General features: G+C 36.8%; 2 protein-coding genes across 2 annotated transcripts; one reads left to right on the plus strand and one right to left on the minus strand.

Moving 5' to 3' along the window:
• LOC131020033 (histone H2B.7) lies at positions 1–552 on the plus strand. Its single transcript, XM_057948667.1, has one exon. It carries the CDS (start codon positions 1–3, stop codon positions 445–447), a length of 447 nt encoding a protein of 148 aa, XP_057804650.1. The 3' UTR covers positions 448–552.
• A 19-nt stretch (positions 553–571) lies between these two features.
• Positions 572–3,697, minus strand: LOC131020025 (pheophorbide a oxygenase, chloroplastic). Its single transcript, XM_057948654.1, has 7 exons — positions 2,845–3,697; positions 2,512–2,747; positions 2,203–2,329; positions 1,595–1,731; positions 1,313–1,472; positions 952–1,224; positions 572–880 (listed from the first exon to the last, which is right to left on the minus strand). The coding sequence occupies exons 1-7, from the start codon at positions 3,262–3,264 to the stop codon at positions 626–628; spliced, it is 1,608 nt and encodes a 535-aa protein (XP_057804637.1). The 5' UTR covers positions 3,265–3,697; the 3' UTR covers positions 572–625.
• Between the last annotated feature and the right edge of the window lie 17,531 nt (positions 3,698–21,228).

The following is a 21,228-nucleotide window of genomic DNA, read 5'->3' on the forward strand; positions in this document are numbered from 1 at the left end:
ATGGCACCGAAGGCAGAGAAGAAGCCCGCCGAGAAGAAGCCGGCGGAGGAGAAGAAGTCGGTGGTGGCCGAGAAGGCGCCCGCGGCGGAGAAGAAGCCGAAGGCCGGCAAGAAGCTGCCGAAGGACGCCGCCGCCGGCGGAGACAAGAAGAAGAAGAAGGCGAGGAAGAATGTGGAGACATACAAAATCTACATCTTCAAGGTCCTGAAGCAGGTCCATCCCGACATCGGGATCTCGAGCAAGGCGATGGGGATCATGAACAGCTTCATCAACGACATCTTCGAGAAGCTCGCCCAGGAATCCTCCAAATTGGCGAGGTACAACAAGAAGCCTACGATCACATCTAGGGAAATCCAGACGGCCGTCAGATTGGTGCTTCCCGGCGAGCTCGCCAAGCACGCTGTCTCTGAGGGGACCAAGGCCGTTACCAAATTCACTAGCTCTTAGGTTCTTTTCGGCTTTTCTAGTTTGTGTAGTGGATAGTTGCTTTTTTGATTTTCTAGGGTTTAGGAATTTTCCTAATTTTAATGAATGAATGAATTAGTTTTCTCACATTTGGTGTATTCCGATCTGAATGAGTAAAAAATTAGTGTTGATTATGAGATTGAATTCTATACAAGAAGAACTAATCAATATCAGCGTGAACGTAATCTACGAAGACAAAGTTCTTACGCAGCTCGTGCAGAGCATAGGCTGACGCAGAGGCTAAGATTGCCACTGCTCCGATAATGATACGCAGCTGCAGGTTGGGAGGGATGCCGGCTGTAGCTGCGCATACAATTGAAGCACCGATCAAAACCTTGTTCCATGTTTCGAAGGCGTCGTGTGCACTCTTACACGACGAGCACTTGAGCGTGTGCTGTTCGTACCTGTCCAGCATCTGAGAGAATTTGCGAGTTAGTTGAAAATTGTGTAGCATTTGTTGTGAGGTAAAGCTGAAAGGATTAGTACCTCTCGTTTGGACAATACGGTGGATGGTGGCGGCTGTTGGTTGGTGGTGCCGAACCACTGAGGCTGGCTGTTGCCGTATCGCGAGAGCCAGTTCCGGAATGCGAGGACAAAACGGTCGGCTTGTGTGGGGGTGAATGTTAGTTTTGTGTATTGCTTGTTGACATCGTCATCCTTTGATTGTGAAAGAAAGACCTTCTCTTGACCTTGAAGCACGATCATGTCGCCGTCGTATACCTTGTTTGAAGTCCAGTGCTCATGCCATCGAGGAACCACCTATTTCCCAAGATGCAAAATGGTTTAAATCATAAGAAAAATGAGAAAACAATCATAGATTAGTAGGTTGAAGTTGAACAATTGATACCTGCCACCATGCAGGGCCTGGCATGGTAAACTGGAAGAAGTTTCGAGCGCTACAAACAATTGAGCGGGTTTTGCCGGGTGCCATTGGAACGTTGAAGGAGCAAATCCATATCACCCATTTTTGGTCACCAACGATTGGAAGCTTTGTGTCGATCTCAACCCTGAAAGTACCCAAGCAACGCATTATGAAGCGAGACAAAATTAGAAAGCTACTGCGCTATTTGTACAAGGCAGTGGGTGAGGCAAACCCTCAGTTACATTTTGTCACAGTTGAACAACTCACTTATTTATATAATAGCATGGCGCGACAAACTTAGAACTGATTTTTGGATTGTCATCATTCGCACCAGCAAAACCCCAAGGTCCAGTCGACTCCATCTTGAAAGTTAAGGGCTTTGCTCTATCTCTTCTGCCAGTAACCTGTTAATAACATTGTGCGTTACAAACTAGAATAAACTTTAACTCAGTATCGATGAGCTGAGGTTAAACTCTTATGAAACCATTGCCAATTATAGTTTGTTATCATGCTAAAGTGCACCTCTTGGGAAATTTTACTTTATCCTTCCAGATTTTTATACATTATTCTTGCATCCAACATTTCTTAGATCTCTTTTAAGATAAGACAACCATTTCTTAGATACTTGTTATATATAAATATAGATAAGGCATGCAAAATTTACTTGTGTATAATACAATGCCTAGAGCGCTCATAGCCATTACCAGAGCACCGGTGATTAGGGGGTCCATGAACTTAAATCACAATAGAGGCAGTAAATTTCCCAAGCAAAATCTATCTCTTAATATAAGGAAAAACAGGCAATACCAACAGAATTAAATAACAAGTGTAACATATTCTCAAAATTTCATTATTTTCAGTCTAAAACATTTTACCTTGTGGTGTGCAAAGTCAATGTGGGAAGGATCAGACACATTCTCCATGAGAGTATCATAGCCATAGTACAAATCGCGCTGAATTGTCACCGATGAAAACTCAGGCTTGTCGAAATCATCAGGCAACCTTATCATCAATCCATGGAGAAAAAACAGTTAACTAATCATTCTTAACAATCAAAACAAATCTCAATTAACTACACCAACGTCCTAGTCTCATTAAATAACACAATAATCCATTTAGGATGCAGTTGGAATTACTATAAAACATAAAACGTACTAACAGCAAAGAATGCAAGAAAAGTTTACTTTGGAGGCGTAGTGGCTTGAGCTCTTTCCCAGCCTTTCTCATCAGGCCAAACAAAGAGAAGGCCTTGAGAAACCATGGTTGGAAACCTCGTCGCACACGCCCTCGGCGACTTAACAGCACGCGCCTCCGGCCCTTGCGAGGCCGCCTGAGGAATCCGGCTGCACGACCCGCATCCATCAAAGGACCAGCCATGGTATGAGCACTGCAAGTGCCCATTCTCATCTATCCTCCCTTCCTACATAGCAACAACCAATCAACCAAACTCAGTTAATTTGATTGGTAGCTGAATAAAAATTCAAGAATCTGGTGCAGAAAAGAATCAAGATTTTTACTGATAAAGGAGCGAGCCTGTGGGGGCATCTGTCATCGAAAGCAACCCACTGCGAGGCGGAATTGTCGAACCAGAGAACTAGGTCACGGTTCAGCAGCTGGAACGGCGTCGGATAACGAGGGTCGAGATCTTCCACGAGGGAAACAGGGTACCAATGATCTCTCCAGGAAAACTTGGAAGACGAATTGTCTTCGGAATCTTCGATCTCGATCGCGGGGTCTACATTCTCTCGATCCTCTCCAGAAACGGCGGCGCCGGGAGCAGACGACGGCGCAGCCACACGCAGCGGGTTGTTGAGAATTTTTCTCCTTTTCTGTGAGGCATTTCCGCAAACACGGGGGGTGCAAAAGGAATCTCGCGGCAGACTACTAGCAGTCGAGGCGAATATCGGTGTAGATGCGGCTAGCGAAACAACCACCATATTCCTTTGGGTAATTTCGAGAAACAGTAGCTCCACTACCAGCGATTCGTAGCCTTATTTCATAAAAGTTCAATCTTTTTTGATGCGTTGGAGATTAATTAGGTAGTTGTTCACACTTTGAATTGGAATTGCATGCGCAAAATGAGTTTGGAAACAAGAATTGTGGGGTTGGAACTTGGAAGAAATCTTTGCGTGCAAGGCTGCAATTGTACGTATTTTTTCTGGAATCATCTACCATTACTCGTGCTGGATTAACTGCAAAATTTGCTGCTGATTTAACAGTGACGGCAGATATTTTTGTACTCTAAATTTCTTCTTTTGCAGAACTAAATTTGGGCCACAAAAAAAGAAGTAATAATCTGAAAGACTGAATTTTGGTTTAATTGCCTGAGAAAGTTTGACTGCTTGGAAAATTTTGCTCAATTTATCACCACTTCCACTTTGTGCAGTATTTTAAAGTGAGATTTTATTACTATTACATGGTTCTTACATGGTTTAATTTGCATAATAGGACAAACTTTTGTTTTTTTGGACGAGTCATATAATATTGAATTTATAGAAAAGAAAGATATTATAGAACGTATTATAGCAATAAAAAGTGGTAATACATATAGGGGTGTAATCGAGCCGAGCCGAGCCGAATAGTGTCTTGTTCAAGCTTGGCTCGTTTAGCTAATCGAGCTGTTTGATTAATTATCGATCGAGCTTTAATCGAGTCGAATACAGTGCCGAGCCTAATCGAGCTTTTTAAATTTAAATTTTTATTTAAAATTTTAGTTATTTTCCTAATACATAAGTTAATTTTCAAATATATAAGTTATTTTATTCACAAAAATATAATATATTTACTATTTTCTTGTAAATAAATGATATTAATTAGATACTTAATCCAAATATTACTACATATAGTATAAAATATAGTAAGACATTTAATGAATAATCTTATGTTTTTAAGATAAATCACTTCACGAGCTTGTTCACGAGCTAACGAGCTGATCATCGTCATGCTCAAGCTTGGCTTGTTTAGATAAACGAGTTGTTCATTAAATTATCGAACGCGCTTTTATCGAGTCGAACGTCGAATAGCTCACGAGTAGCTTGGCTCGTTTACAACCCTAAATACATAGCATAGCACGTTCAATAAAATAAATAAATTTAATATCATCCTCTACAAAAGTATACGTTTAGTAGCACATTTTGAGTGAAATGACTTAATACCCTTATAACATATCAAAAAGTGAATGATGTTGACATATTATTCACTTTTTGATTTAAAAAATAAATGAAAAGATGATTATACATACAAGAACAATACACACACGCTGTTACTCTTCCTAAAAATAAAACATACCAGAATTTCAGCCAAAATATTAATGATTTTATGTGAGACATTTGCTCATAATGAATTAAATACATCCGAAAAACCTACATGCTGCTACACACGTATAATAATGCTCATAACCTTAAACCATGAGAGCAATAAATACTAGGTGAAGTTGTTGAACCCCTCACCATCAAAACTTACCTGACATAGCCGAAAAAACTCAAAAAAAGCTAAATCACATTTAATACATGTAAGAGAAGCTGTTGATACATTAATAAAAGAGAGAATAAGTGTGCACCACCAACCGTGCACTATGTTGATAAAAACATTTAAAAAAACATAAAAACACAACCGTGTACGGTTAAATTAAAACCGTGCACAACCGCGCACGGTTGAACTCAGCGTACACGGTTAAATCTTGGACAAAATACCCATTTAATTGTTTATTCATGCTTCTAAACATCATAGGAATCATAAAAACACAACCGTGCACCTAACAAAGTAACCGTGTGCAACCGTACACGGAAGAACAAACCGTGCACGGTTGAACTCACCATACACGGTTAAATCTTGGACAAAATACCCATTTAACTGTTTATTCATGCTTCTAAACATCATAGAAATAAAAAAAATACAACCGTGCACCTAACAAAGTAACCGTGTGCAACCGTACACGGAAGAACAAACCGTGCACGGTTGAACTCACTGTGGACGGTTAAATCTTGGACAAAATACTCATATAGTTTGTTCATGCTTATAAACATCATAGGAATAATAAAAAACACAACCGTGTACCTAAAAAAAGTAATCGTATGCAATCGTGCACGGTTAAATCAAAACATATTCTAGATTTGAAATTTCATAATTACCAACATATTCCATACATAAACACCTAATAATCAACTACCGTGCACTATTTAACAATACACGACACACAAATTCAACCTTTAACAAGTATAGGGCACAGTTACTTACCGGATTCGGCGTCGGGTATTGTTCATTCTTCTTTGAAGTACTCCGGGGAATTGGATTCCGTCGTTGAAGTTCTTCCTCTCTCTCGTAGTCGTCCGATTGAGTATCACTATCGCTCATTTTGAATTTGAGAATACAAGTCACGGTTCCTTTTTTATGTATGGAATGCACGGTTCTTTGAGGAAAGAAGCGTGCACGAATCTGTTTGAGAAGGAGGCGTGCAAAAACTAGGGTTTTCTATGGGATGCAGGGTTCCTTATTTTTAGATGCGTTGTGCATGAATGATTTGAGAAGGACGCGTGTAAAAACTAGGATTTTTCTATTATTTTTCTATCGTGTATGATAGAGATGAAGACAACTGTGTAAATGATAGTTGAGAGACAAGAAAAAGACAAAACAAGAAAAGTTCGAATTTGATGGAAGATTCTCTATTTGACCACTTTTGCCATAATAAAGTTGTTGAAATTTTGGGAACTGCCAGATTTTTTGAAAGAGATGGATTCTCTAAAAAAAGAGAGGAAGAGACGATTTTTTGTGTATTATTATTTAATAATAAAGTTGTAAATATAAGTCAAAAATTATGTGGGGACCATTAGGGATATATGTGACAATTTACAAGAAATGTGCTACTAAACTTATACTTTTATGAACCTTAATAAAAAACTTATCTCTTTTATTATTTAGGCTACATGTGAATTTACGCCCAATAAAAACGTACGGGAATTGGTAAAAGAATTCTTTAAATTAATTTTATAAAATAATAAGTCATATATATGGGGAATTAACTTGATTGGAGAAGTACATGGTTTAGTTTGAGCATATATAGCAACGAAAGTTTATAGACTTATAGCATATACTTGAATACGATAATAACATAAGTATTTTATAAGAACAACTAGAAATTAGTAACTGTTGGGTCCCGGAGGGTCTCTGAGCAGGTGTATGGGGGGGGGAGGGAATACACCTATAGGGTAATTCTTTGCAAAAATTGATGTATGATAAGAAATGTGAACTTAACAGTTTTAAATAGAAAAGAGGCTAGCGACTGATACTGATAAACTATCAGTGGATGACTTCAGTTATATGAATCAGTCAGACAACTCAAGTCCAGATAAGGCTTCAGTCGTGTTTGAACGAAAATAGAAAAGTGTTATTAATCTTACTGATTATCCGTAGATTTATCAGTTAGACTAATAACACTGGCAGCGGAAATTAAACTTAGTTCAATTAGCCTTTGAAAAGAAAGTCACAAATAAAATCCTTAGTTTCACTTTTCAGTTAGTCAGTTTCAGTTGATAATAACAATTACGCAAAAAGGAAATAACTGAAAGCAGATAAGAACACGGAGATTTTTACGTGGTTCGGTCCACGGTCAGATGATTAATCTGACAAACACTCTGGGCTAATGCTTTAGGTGCACAACAAACCCACTAATACTCTGGGTTGGATTTCTCGCTCACTCTTAGCACGCTAAGACACACTCGTGCCCGGACAGCGCTTCGCTAAGATCTCTAGAGTTAGAACCCTGGTCTGAACTCCGCTCTTCTCAAACACTCTTTTCGCTCGGTTGAAAAGTGAGTTTGATCTCTTCCAACTAGGATTACTGAGAACAGAATCTCAAGTAACCAAAATCTTAGGCTTTGGATACTACAAGTGATGCTTAAGAAACTAAGAGAATATTTGTAATCAGTGATCTGATTTTTGCTTTGATGATTCTCTTCTTCGATTCAAACTTTTGAAGGCGGTTGAAGGCTGAGTTGAAAATTTGGCAGAGTTTCAACTTGTGTGTTTGAATCGTTGAAGATTGCAGTATTCCTCGAGCTCTATTTATAGGCGAAGTCTTGAATAGATACGTTGGAGAGATGGTCTTCAAGATTTCTGTCGTTGTGAGAGTAGATTTGAATCCGGCTGAGGCTACAATCTTCGAGGTTTCTATTTTTGTGAAGAACGGCGTCTCAAAGTACATCCGGTAGGGTGCCTCTGAAAAGGTTGCACCAAGTAGGAATTCTCTGCAGAGAAGGGACGATCTTCAAAATCTCTGCATTTAATGCGGATGCATGATCATTTAATGCTGGTTTCAGAGTTTCAGTCCGATGAAGAATGTTAACTGATGCTTGTCAGGAGCATGAGTCCGCTAATTCCATTTACTCCGCATTAAAACATTAGTCATCACTGATAGTTCAGTGAGACTCTCGTCCAGTCAAAACTGATGCATTTGACTTGTCTTTTGCGGCTTTCTTGTTGTGGTCTTCAATCTTCAGTCTTCAGTCTTCATACTAACTAGAAACATGAACTCTAACACTTGAGTTCGAAAAGTTCTAGTTTATTACAATAAGAACAAAGAATTTTGGAATCATCAAAACTAGGGATATGATATTTCATTAAATTCCCAACATTAACCAAAAACTCTCATAAAATATTAAGCACAAACTAACCATGTAATGGAGCATGAGCATGATGAGGACGACTTGGATTAAGATAACAAAGCATAGACCTGAAAGGATTGAATTGTCCCTCATCTGGCACTAAGATTACCACTTTACCATTCATCTTGTAATTCTATAAATGGTGTGTAATTTCAATTATAATTCAGGCTATTCAATCTCAATACACAGAAACACTGTCAATTTCAATTTCAGTTATCTCTCTTTTAGCGTCATTCATATTCTTCATGTACACCCTTTGTTCATCAATCATTTCTACCGTCTGATTCTATTACTAGGTTTTATGCAAGGTAAGTTAACCTGAGACTGGTACGGGTATCGAACACGAGTATAGATCCGAGTGAAATACTTCATTTTTGAAAATTTTAGATACGAGGACACCGTCCTAACTTTGGACACAGGTACGGGGATACGACAAAAAACATCAAAATAACAATTCCAAAATTTTAAAAAACATCAAAACAAAATTAAAGATGAAATGCAACTGCTTCAATCTCTGGCTCATTCAAGCAAAAGATCAACGATCTCCAATATATAGTCACCGTCAATATTATCTTTTCCAAAATCCCAAAACTTGGAAGGTCCTTCCCTATACTCTTTCATCTTCCGAGACAACAATCTTAAGTTGTTGTCAACAAAAACTAGATCCTCCAACCTTTTAGATGTTAGCCTATTTCTTTTAGCAGATTAAATAGAGCCAAATGTACTCCAGTTCCTCTCACAACAAGTAGAAGAAGCAGGTTGTGAAAGAAGCTTGAAAGCTAAACTTTGTAGCAATGGATTTGATGAGCCATAGTTGGCCCACTGCGACAAAAGGTTCTTCATATTTCATTGCAACAATGACATGAGGTTCGCTAAAGCTCTCTAAACAACCAGAAAACATACCTTATTCCGAAAAGACTTTCCTAGCATAATTTGAAACGGGGAAGAGTCTTTGCAAACATTTGTTTTTATTCACCTTGGTGAAACTTCCTCATCCTCATTAGGAGCAACCTTTCGAATGTTGTTTCATCCTCCTTAAAGCCAACCATTCATCAGTGTAATAATTAGGGACTAATGAGTGTGTCATGCAATGGGGAGGTGTGTTGCTCTTATTCCATCTAGATTCAATAACATGGTGAATTGCATCATAGTAATTCAACTGACTGGTGAGTAAAATCTAGCCCTTCATGCTCAAAAATAATTATTTTCACTTCTTCAATCATGGTTTCCCATAAGTCATATACTAAATGCAACAAAAAAAGTATTCAAAAATCTTTATAAAAAAAATTTGAAAATCAACAACCCTTAAAAAAGTTCATAATAGGTTTTGGTAAATTTAAGAAAGTAATCAACTTGATCCTACCAAGTATCACTGACCAATAGATCTTTTACCTCTCAAGCTTTAAGCTCAATTGGAGTCCTCCCATTCACCTTGAATATCTTTCAATCGTGGTCCATCACAGTTTTTTCAAGGGTATCTTTCACCCCTTCTAACCTTGTAGCAATCACTATTTTCAAACCAAACCTTGTTCAGCTACTTTTATAAGTGTCATATCTGCATGGTGCTGAAAAATTGTGTTAGACAGACCATGATTGAGAATGAAAGTGTTAATTTCATTCACCTGGTGCACCAATATTGATATCCACCGGCATTCAGCATAGTGAGATGATTTCTCAATAGGTTCACAAATGGAGTTAAGAACCAAATTCATGCAAGGCATCCCAAAAATGTGCAAATTTTTTTTCCAATGATTGCTCCTGTTTATAATTGGATGCATTATCAGTTACAATATGCACAACTCTTGTTTCACCAATTTCTTCAATTATTTCAATAAAAAGATTTGCCAAATAATCAACATCTTTGGTGAGGACCTCACTAGCATCAACTGCCTTAAAAATAGAGAACTAGCGGTTGAGGCTATTATAATGTTCACCAAAGATTTGAAAAGAATATCTTGGCAACCATCTGAACATACTGATGCATTGTTCTTACTCCAACTATCTCTAATTATTGGAGTAGAAGATCAACATGTGCTCTCGATTGAGATAGTAAAGTGGTTCGAAGTCTTTCGTAAGTAGGATGGACATATCCATCTAAATTTCCATTGGCTAATTTATGAGAAAATCTTCCGAAATAAAGATTTCTTGCTAGATTAAATGACAACATACTAGTATAGAACATCATTGCACATTCTTTGTCAACCTCTTCTCGCTCTACTACATTGAATAACATCTCTAATGACCCTTTTCTCCTTTTCTCTTTTTTCGTTGAACTAAATTTGAACCTTCTAGAAGAGAAATGTAATCTTCTTTTTGTTTTGCAATCAAAGCTAAATTTATTTTCCTCAACTCTGCTTCGTCATTTTCAATCTTAAGCTGATGATGAATTTCATCTGATATTGATTTGCAACCTTAAACTCCTTCATTTGAAATTTGCAACAAATGAGCCGTGAATTTTGAATACAAGCTAGTTATGGTTTTATTCCAATAATTGCATCTCCACACCCTATTTCTCCATCCATCGGTTGTTGCTAGAACTTCAACATGATTCCACAATGGTGTTTCATCAAATTCTCTATTTTTAGTTGGACGAGTTGTCATATTTTGTATAGGTGGTGAAATAGTGAAAGAAAGAAGAAGAAAGTTGGAAAATATGAAAGATGTTGAAAAAAAATACTCCATCCGTCCATAAAAATAGTCATTTTTTGCCATTTTGGGATGTCCACAAAAATTAGTCAGTTTTCACTTTTGGAAACTTTCTATCATATGGTGGGCTCATTTCTCCACTCACAATACAATTAATTATTATTCTTAACACTACCTTTTAAATGAGACTCTTTCTCCACTTACAATAAAATAAACCATTTTAATTAAAACTCGTGTCATTCCCTTCTAGGACTATTTTTGGTGGACGGAGGAAGCAGTTAAGTTTGAAATTATATCAGCACAAGTGACTGAGAAATGAAAAGTTTAGAATTAATAAATATTTAATTTAAGATAAATACACATTAATGAGTAACATTGTGGCTGTTACTCAAAGTCAAAAGTTGTGGCAGTCAAATTAATGTCGTATCCAAAGTTGAAGTTTCATACTTGGACACGTATTCCGTGTTGTGTCGTATCAACACGGGTATTCAGGATAAAAGTTGCGTGTCCGAGTAACACAAGTTGTAAGTGTAATTAGTTAGGATTTGATGTTGAGGCCAAAACCCAACTCAACATCATGACATAAGATTGGTTAATTTTAGGTTTTACTCATTTTGAAAGACAAATATTAAATAATACCCATTTTTGAAAAACTTGACATTTATACCCTTAGTAAAATTATAATTCAAAATAATTAAAAACTAAAAGAAACAACTACCCCCAAAATCACAAACTACCATCTCCCCCAAAACAAACCTCTCTCTCGCTCTCTCTCTTTATTGCCGCCTCCCCCTTCCGCATCTTGTGACGCCTCTGCCTCGCATCACCTTGTCGTGGCAGAACATCTCTGCCTCTCTCTCCCTCTTACTCTCCAGATTTGATGTCTCCCCTCTCAATCTCACTGTTATGCCTCCACCTAGTTGCACTGCGCTTCTGCCTCGTCGTGCCTCCACTTCTCCACCTCTCTCTCCAGATCTATTGTCTATCATCTCCGCCTCACCGCACCTCATCTCGCCGTGCCTCCACCTCACCACGATGTGCCTTCATCTCTGCCTCACCTTAGATTTGAGTTAAGTTCAATGCTCAATGCTCAGTTGCTCAACACTAAAGTGTTAGGTCAAAATAAACTATTGCTTGACGCTCAAGACGCAATGTTCGACACTCGACGCTTGATTGTTGAGAAATAGTTCAAATTAAATTATTGATCGATACTCGATGCTCGACACACTCGACACTCGACGTTTAAATGTCTGTTATCACCGGGTATACGATCGAGTATTTTTACAATGGAAATGAAAAATCAAAGTACAAATTGTACTAAGGAAATATAAGGATTAGAAAATAACAACGAGACTAAAATTGAATTACAAGGAACTTAAAGACAAACTACAAATGATGCCGAGTCGAGATGGAGTCTCTTCCCGGAAGAAGAATTTCGCCCCGGTAGTGCTCACGGTTTGGCGATTCTTCCCTAAAGGTAAAACGGCAACGTCCCGTCTGAAGTAGCACCACAAGTCGGACGAGCTCCGGCGAACTGAACAGGATCAAGAACTAAGCTAAAATATGGAGTGCATAATGCGTTTGTGAATTAGCATAATTTCAGAGTGTTGTGCCATGATATCTATGCAATCCTATTTATAGGACTATGGTGGTGTGTGGTGGATATGTGGATTAGTGGCGGCGGTGATTGTGGATTGGTGGCGAGGTGGTAGACCAAATTGTGAATTGTGGTAGTCGGTGGTGGTGGTGGATGATTTGAGAAACGTAGCTGTAACATAAATACGATGGTGGCAGAAGCGCAGCGGTCGTCTGCCACTGGTGGTCATCAGCCAGCGGTGGCGCAATGGATGGGGAGACTTTTTTTTATAAATTATAATTAAATTTAATGTTAGTGGTATAAGAGTAAAAGTGTCATAATGGGTAGAATTTAAATATTTTTCAAAAAGATGGAGGGGGGGGGTTATATTTTATGTTTTATCTTTCAAAAAGTGTATATATCATTTTACCCCAAATAAAATTTGGGCCAAACAAAGAGAAAAAACGATAAAAAGAAAAAAAAAACCTGAATGTTAAGGTTTTTTTTTGTTGAGATAATTGCGTGAGAAATTTTGGCTAGGAATTTTTTTTGCTCAATTTATCACCACTATCACTTTAAGCAGCATATTTAGTTAGATTTTATTACTATTTTGTGGTGTAATTTGCAAAATAGGATAAATTTTTTCTTTTTTGGACAAAAGTCATATGATATTGAGTTTTATAAATTCTTTTGTGGAGACATTTGCACGGTACAAACTACTCATATATTCTAATATGACAATCGTAATTAAGTGTCTGTTTAGACATGCGCACCATGCGCACGTCCGCACAAGGACCTCCTTTTGAAGTTTAGGGTTAATTATAGTTTTATTCCGACCTTTCATGGCTTTTTTCAAATTTATCACAATATTATAAAATATCAATTTTATATTTGACCTTTTAAAATATTTTCAAATTTATCACCGGGTTAAATTCTTACGTTAGATTACTAACAAGGCATGCCAGATGCTTATGCATAAATCCTTTTCTACAAGACTAAAAATTATGTGTATATTTTAGTTCTAGTATTTCTCTGGGATGTCATGTAACCAATCTAGCACTAGAAATTTAGTCTCGAGATAGATTTGAAAATATTCTAAAAGTAAGACATAAAATCAATATTTTGTAAATGCTGGGATAGATTTGACTCCTTGAGGGCGAGCTTAACTCCTTCGGCAGTCTGGACGAGGGCGTGAACTGCTGAGGAGAATATGCACGGAGATCTTCTTAATAAGTATCTCTATCTCTCCCGGAGAGTTGACATGAAGCAAATCGAAAAGACTATCCAATATCTGATCGGCTTGGGAATGGTAACTAACTTCGACTCTCGTTTGTCTAAATCTACGAATTACTCTTACTTGACTATCTACTTGCTTGTGAGACATGTCAATCAGTGTAACTTTGTCCCCAAATTTGTTTAAGACTGTCTCATGGGTCAAGATTCAGATTGAAACACTATATTTGACTGTCTGGCCAAGATCTTGAGACAGTCTTACACAGGATTTTGAGCAACTTGCATAGTATACACAAAAAATTATATTAGACCTTATAATTTGGGCCCCAAAATTATTCTGGGATGTAATTTTTTGGGCCTCATTTTTTTTCAATGCTAGTAGTATACACAAAAAAAGTTAGGCCCATAATAATAGTAGTATATATATAAGAAGATATAAAACTTTTTGGGTCCCCAAAAATTATGGGCCCTGGGCGGTCACCCATGCTGGCCCGCCCTCAAAGACGGCCCTGAGTACTATTAAGTAATTTCATACATATTAGTTTCCACCATATATTCTAGATGCTCATATATATAATACTTATCTAGCTATAGGTGTTGTGACATTTCAAATTATAATTTTCATATCACAAACTCTCCACTATTGTACCACAACAACTACTACTTAATATAACAAGAAGATAATTCTATTATTTTGGAGAAAAAAAGGCATTTGCTATTCCAACAACACCCTCACACACACACACACATATATATATATATATATATATATATATATATATATATATATATATTGGGTTACAAATTTAACCATGCAATGGAGCATGAGCATGGTGGTGGTGGTGACCTTGACTAGGAGCATGAGCATGGTGGTGGTGATGGCTTGGACTATGAGCATGCGAATGATCATGGTGGTGGTGGTGGTGGCCTTGGCTAGGAGCATGAGCAAGATCGTCGTGGTGGTGATGGGGATGGCTTGGACTATGAGCATGCGAATGATCATGGTGGTGGTGGTGGTGGCCTTGGCTAGGAGCATGAGCAAGATCGTCGTGGTGGTGATGGTGGTGGTGGTCATGGTGGCGTGGAGCTTGAGCATGTCGATGATGACCGTGTTTGGATGAAACAAGACTCAACATCTCCTCTTCTTCTTTCAAGATTTTCTCGGTAAGATCAAGATTTGATAACGTTGAATCTTCGTTACCTATATTTTGAGCGTTAGAGAGAGCCATGAAAAATAAGAGACCAACGGCTATCACAAAGGAGTAGACACGAGCCATGTTTCAACTTTTTTCTTGATGGGAATATTGAAAACAAACGACACCTTTTATATTGAAAGGATGGGTTGTAACAACAAACCTAAAGTTAATGCATTTAATTGAGTCCTTCCTTAATAAAGTTCTTAAATCCGAGAGGAATTTATGTATTGAGATTTTTTAGTTTCAGGAATTAATTAAACATATTAATGACTCACGCCGATTACATACCATTGAAAGCTTTGTGTATTAAGTGATGAATCCAACGGTTAGATCAAGGAATCTGCTACTTTTAATTAGTAAGAAATCCACCGAAAATACTCCCTTGATAAACTTTTTTTAGAGGAAAATAGATAATTTCATTAAGATTAGTATTTTGTAACTTTTGTTTGTGTAATAAGGAAAAAGTTCCTTTCCAGAAAGAAAAAATTAGAAGAAGCCTATCTAAGGGAATTTTTTTAATATGAATTTACTAAACATATTACCAAAAAAAATTAGAATTAAGTAAATTCTCAAAAAAAAAAAAAACTTAGAATTAATTATAATTTATTCAGATGCATCCTCCTCAAAATATAAATGTGAAATTTAAAGGAGATATCTCAGTTAAATTTCATACTCCCTCCGTCCCACGAAACTTTGGCAATTTCTTTTCGGCACGAGTATAAGGAGTTAATTTTTTATATGTTAAGTGTGGTAGGTGAAAAAGTAAAAAAGTGAATGAAGAAAAAAACTTTTGCCATATAAGAAAAGTGTTCAAACTTTGCGGGACAACTCGAAAAGGAATACTACTCAAATTTCGCGGGACGGAGAGAGTATCATTTAAAAGAGATATATCTCACTCAGACATTTCTTTTAGTTTTGTTGTGCAATCAAGAAGCACTTATATATAGCTTAATTTCTTTTTCTGATAATTTAACAAATGTAATTTAAAAAAAAAATCATATTTTCCTCCGTCCCTCAAAAGTTTGCTGCAAAGGGAGCGGCATAATTTTAATAAAAATTGATAAAAAGTTATTTGATGGTAGAATCATATAAAAAATAGTGTTTAAAGGGTTGTAATTATAAAACTGATATGTACAAAAATAGAAAGTAACGAGCTTGAGGACACCCCAAAAAAAATTGGGATAATTTTTTTTGAAGACGGAGGGAGTATATAATAATAGCTCAAACGGAAAGCTTTAACTTTAAACATTAATCCATTATACAAAGACACAGTCCTTGTATATAGCTTTTCTTTTACTGTAATGTCTTGCATGGTTCTTTGCCTCTTGCTATGCTTATAATTATGATTAATTATGACATCGTTTTTAATTCTCTTTAATAATTATTTAGAATAATTCCTACATATCTGTGTCAAATATATATAACCCCATGCTTCACAAAAATTGCAAAATTAAAGTTATAAATTATAATTAGGGCAAATTGCATGAAAATACCCCACTTTATACCAAAATCTAGTTTTTTGACAATCTTTTCAATTGTAGCCAACACTTGAACTACCTTTCAATTTGTTGCAATTGACTTTCAGAGTAATTTTCCGGCCAAATTAAATCTGAATTGACAGCCGGAATACCAATGTGGCATCAAAAATGCCAAATCACACACCTTCCCCTCCCACGTCACCCCCTCTCTCTCTCCCCCCCCATCCCCCTTCCCTCTCTCCCCCATCGGCTCTCACCCTCTCTCACACTTCCTCCACCGCCGCCACAACCGCCCAAAATCTCGAGTCCGACGCTGCTTCCCCTAAAACAGAACACAAAAAAATTGGAGAATTCTCCTTGGGCATGAAGGAAAATTTTCTCAGGGCAACCCATTTTCCACATTTTCACTCCAATTCATGATAATATTATCGCAAGTTATATGTGTGATAATATTTTCTCATATTGTATATTTTAATTCATTTTTTTATATTTTTCGTTCTCTCTCAGTCTCTCTTCCTTTTCTTTTTCTCTTTCTCTTCTTTCTCTCTCTCTCTTCATAATATTTTCATATATATTTTTTCACCAAAGAGAACATTAGATAAAGAGACTGGGGTCCACTAAAATGTGATAAAATCTTCTCACATTTTTTTCCCTCTTTTCTAATGATAAACTTACAATAAAAGAGAACACCTCCTAACAGTAAATGCCCTATAATATGTTAGTTTTTTTTTCTTTTTTTCTTTTTAGCAAACATGCATCTTATATATGTTATTTAATAATACAATATATCAAAGAGAGTGTTTGAAATAAAAAGAAGAGGTTATTGTCGGAAAATACTCATAGTTTGCCAATTTTCTGATTTATAACATGACCTTATAATTTGACCAAAAAATACATCAATTTTCAATTTAATCACAATTATAACATGACTTTGTAGCTTATTATACTAAATTAATTATAAGGTCATGTTATAATTACAATTAAATTGAAAATTGGTGTATTTTCTGGTCCAAAGTTGACGGCTGTCCCCACAAACCAACACGAGTCTTTTCTAGCGTATTTTGTCTTCACTCGCACGCTCCCCGAGAAAACTTCCCAGGGGATCACCCATCCTGAAATTGCTTCAAGCGAAGCACGCTTAACCTTGGAGTTTCTTCCATGTGAGCACTAGAAAAGAAGATGCATCTTGTTGATATGAGTAAGCACCTATCAAATCATTTAAGCTCTCTGAGAATATGCAGTCTCATACCTGCATATTCTCAGAATCCTTGATGTTCAGGTGTGTTCCGGTTCATCCCTGCGCCCCTCCGCTTAGAAGTGTTAACCAGAGCCGCTCCTTGTCCGTGCCTCTTTTGCACCGGCGATCACTCCGCACTCCGTCCCCGGGCGTCACAGGCCCACCAGCTTCCGTTTGGTTTCGTTCCCGAACCACGCCGTACTGGGACAGGTTCGGCTCTGATACCCCCTGTAACAGCCCGACTCCAGAGTTGAAGGTTGTCCCCACAAACCAACACGAGTTTTTTCTAGCATGTTTTGTCCTCACTCGCACGCTCCCCGAGAAACTTCCCAGGGGATCACCCATCCTGAAATTGCTTCAAGCCAAGCACGCTTAACCTTAGAGTTTCTTCCATGTGAGCACTAGAAAAGAAAATGCATCTTGTTGATATGAGTAAGCACCTATCAAATCATTTAAGCTCTCCTCGAATATGCAGTCTCATACCTGCATATTCTCAGAATCCCTCTCGTTCGGGTGTGTTCCGGTTCATCTTTGCGCCCCTCCGCTTAGAAGTCTTAACCAGAGCCGCTCCTTGTCTGTGCCTCTTTTGCATCGGCGATCACTCCGCACTTCGTCCCCGGGCGTCACAGGCCCACCAGCTTCCGCTTGGTTCATTCCCGAACCACACCATACTGGGAGAGGTTCGGCTCTAATACCACCTGTAACAGCCCGGCTCCAGAGTTGACGGCTGTCCCCACAAACCAACACGAGTCTTTTCTAGCGTGTTTTGTCCTCACTCACACGCTCCCCGAGAAACTTCCCAGGGGGTCACCAATCCTGAAATTGCTCCAAGCCAAGCACGCTTAACCTTGGAGTTTCTTCCATGTGAGCACCAGAAAAGAAGTGCATCTTGTTGATATGAGTGGCACCTATAAAATCATTTAAGCTCTCCTCGAATATGCAGTCTCATACCTGCATATTATCAGAATCCCTCTCATTCGGGTGTGTTCCGGTTCATCCCTGCGCCCCTCCGCTTAGAAGTCTTAATCGGAGTCGCTCTTTGTCCGTGCCTCTTTTGCACCGGATATCACTCCGCACTTCGTCCCCGGGCGTCACAATATATAAATATATATTTGATAATACATCTATATGTAAATAATACTCCCTCCGTCCGCCAAAAGTATGGCACTTTGGCCGGGCACGGAGATTAATAAAATTGGTGATGATGTTGATGTAGTGGAGAAAGGGTCCCACCACTTTTTGAGATGTGTGGTTGAGATTGAATTTGGGGTGAGTTTTTTGTAAATAAAGAGTGTTTGTAAGGATAAAATATAAAGGTGGATGGTGGGACCATGGCTTAAAAAGGAAAGTGGAATACTTTTTGCGGACGCCAAATATAGTAATTGTGCCATACTTTTGGCGGACGGAGGGAGTATATAATATTATTTACTTTTTAACATAGTTCCTATTATATATGTACCTAAATTATTTATTAGTTCTAATATTTTATAATTTCATAATTTAAATAGATAAATACTTATTATATACGTATATATTAATAGAATACCAAAATCAAATTTATATATATGCATTCGTGTGTTGAAAATGTAGAATAAGGGTGGGCTAGAATAAAAACACATTTTTTTGTATAAACTATAAACGAATGAAAATATATGAATTCTATGTAGAACACGTATGAATTGGCTGTGTAACTGTATGAATTACGAAAAATTTAATTTTTCGCTACCTTTGAAATTCGAATTCAGGACCTGAATTTATCCAACAAGGTGATGAATCAACCGTATATCTTGATGATCTAAGGGCTGAAAATTGTTCCTAGCCCTCCCCTATATATATGTATATATATATTAATTATGAAACAACTAATATAAAATAATTAATCATCTAACTTAATTTTTATAAAAATAAATCAATCAATTAAAAATATTTTATATATAACAATTTAGTATGAAATTACAACAATAATCTAAATAAGGTCATGTTATAATTGAGAATAAATTAAAATTTGGTGTATTTTCTGGTCAGACTATAAGGTCATGTTACAATTGCGATTAAATTGAAAATTGATATATTTTCTGGTCAAATTATAAAATAATGTTATAAATTAAAAAATTGACAAACTATAGGTATTTTTCGACAATAACCCCTAAAAAGAAACTAAGAACTACTCCCTTAGTGTAAAAGTATTTGTTTGATCAAAAGATATAAGTAGAGTGAAAAGTATTTGTTACCTTAAAAAGTATTTGTATTTTAGTAATCATAAGTTCGAATCTCATACACGGCACAATTTCAGTGCATTTACAAAATCATGAAATGCAGTTATTTTACGGATCAAGTACAAAATTCATAATTTTTATGTTACTGGAACTCAATCCAGGATCAAATAACTATATTTAGCTTCAGTGGTAAGGTTACAAAAATTACAATTGTAGGGCCTTTCCGAAAAGCTCAGTGTCGTGGCCCTATTTTTCTATTTGAGCCAATCACATTTTTAGCAATTAATGTTGGGCTAATCAAATTGCTTGCATATTGTGATTTTCTGGAAAAAAAAATTGTGTTCAATGTTGAAGATGTGATTTTTATAGGATAAATCGCCAAATAAATCACAAAAATTGACCAGCTTAACAAACTCAAAATGATGTTTAAAATCTTTCCGTAATAATTCCATCATCTATTATTTTGTGGTAATATTTATAACTTAATTAAATTAATTTACCACTTTATCAATTTGAGCAGTTCGCTTTCACAGTTTCACTCCGTCGAGTAATTTCGTGTGTTCCAATGATTACAATTTCTTTTAACCATTTTGAGGCGCAGTTTGCCGAGTAGGCGATTAAACTTTTTCATTCTTTTTTTTTTTTTTAAAGGTTGGCAAAAGATAATACTACGATGTTACTCGTAAAGGAAAGAAAACATAATTAATTTATATATTAACGCAACATGAAACATCTCAGTGCATATCTATAGTATTAAGTCATTTAATTTCTTACATATTTTTTTCTTGAGCCGCTACTATAAATGCTCACATAATAATAATACTCATCTAGCTAGGTGTGTTGATGAGATTCGAACTTTTCATTTTCGAATCACAGATTCATCACTCCACCACTGTCCCACTCCATTAGCCAGAACAACTTGTACTTAATTATAGTAATTAGTATAATAAGAAGATAACTCTTATCATTTTGCTAACAATCTCATAATTTATAATATATGTATGTATATGTGTATTGAGGCACAAATTTAACCATGTAATGGAGCATGAGCATGGTGGTGGTGGTGGCCATGGCTAGGAGCATGAGCATGGTGGTGGTGGCCTTGACTAGGAGCATGAGCATGGTGGTGGTGGTGGTGATGGTGGTGGCGGTGGTCGTGGTGGTGTGGAGCTTGTGCATGGTGATGATGTTTGGATAAAGCAAGACTCAGCATTTCCTCTTCTTCTTCTAATATTCTCTCGGTAAGATCGAAATTCGATAACGTTGAATCTTCGCTATATTGATTTTGAGCGTTTGAGAGAGTCATGAAAAGTAAGAGACCAACAACTATCACCAAAGAATAGACACGAGACATTTTTTCAACTTTTTGTGATGATATCTTGAATTCTTGATGAAAATATTGAAAATGAACAACGCCTTTTATATTGAAAGGATGGGTTTGTAACAATAAACCAAAAGTTAATACATTTAATTGAGTCTTCCTTAATGAACTTCATAAATCTGAGAGGATTTAATGTATGAAAAAAATTCAGTTTCAGCAATTAAACATATTAATGACTAATTAAGGGGCAAGGAGGCCTTACTACTTTAACGATCTAATTCATTTCTTAGACCAACTTTATCGGTGCAAAAAAAGGTGGTCGACCGCCACGTCAATAAA

Source organism: Salvia miltiorrhiza, chromosome 1 (assembly GCF_028751815.1).
Source record: "Salvia miltiorrhiza cultivar Shanhuang (shh) chromosome 1, IMPLAD_Smil_shh, whole genome shotgun sequence".
Lineage (NCBI taxonomy): Eukaryota > Viridiplantae > Streptophyta > Magnoliopsida > Lamiales > Lamiaceae > Salvia > Salvia miltiorrhiza.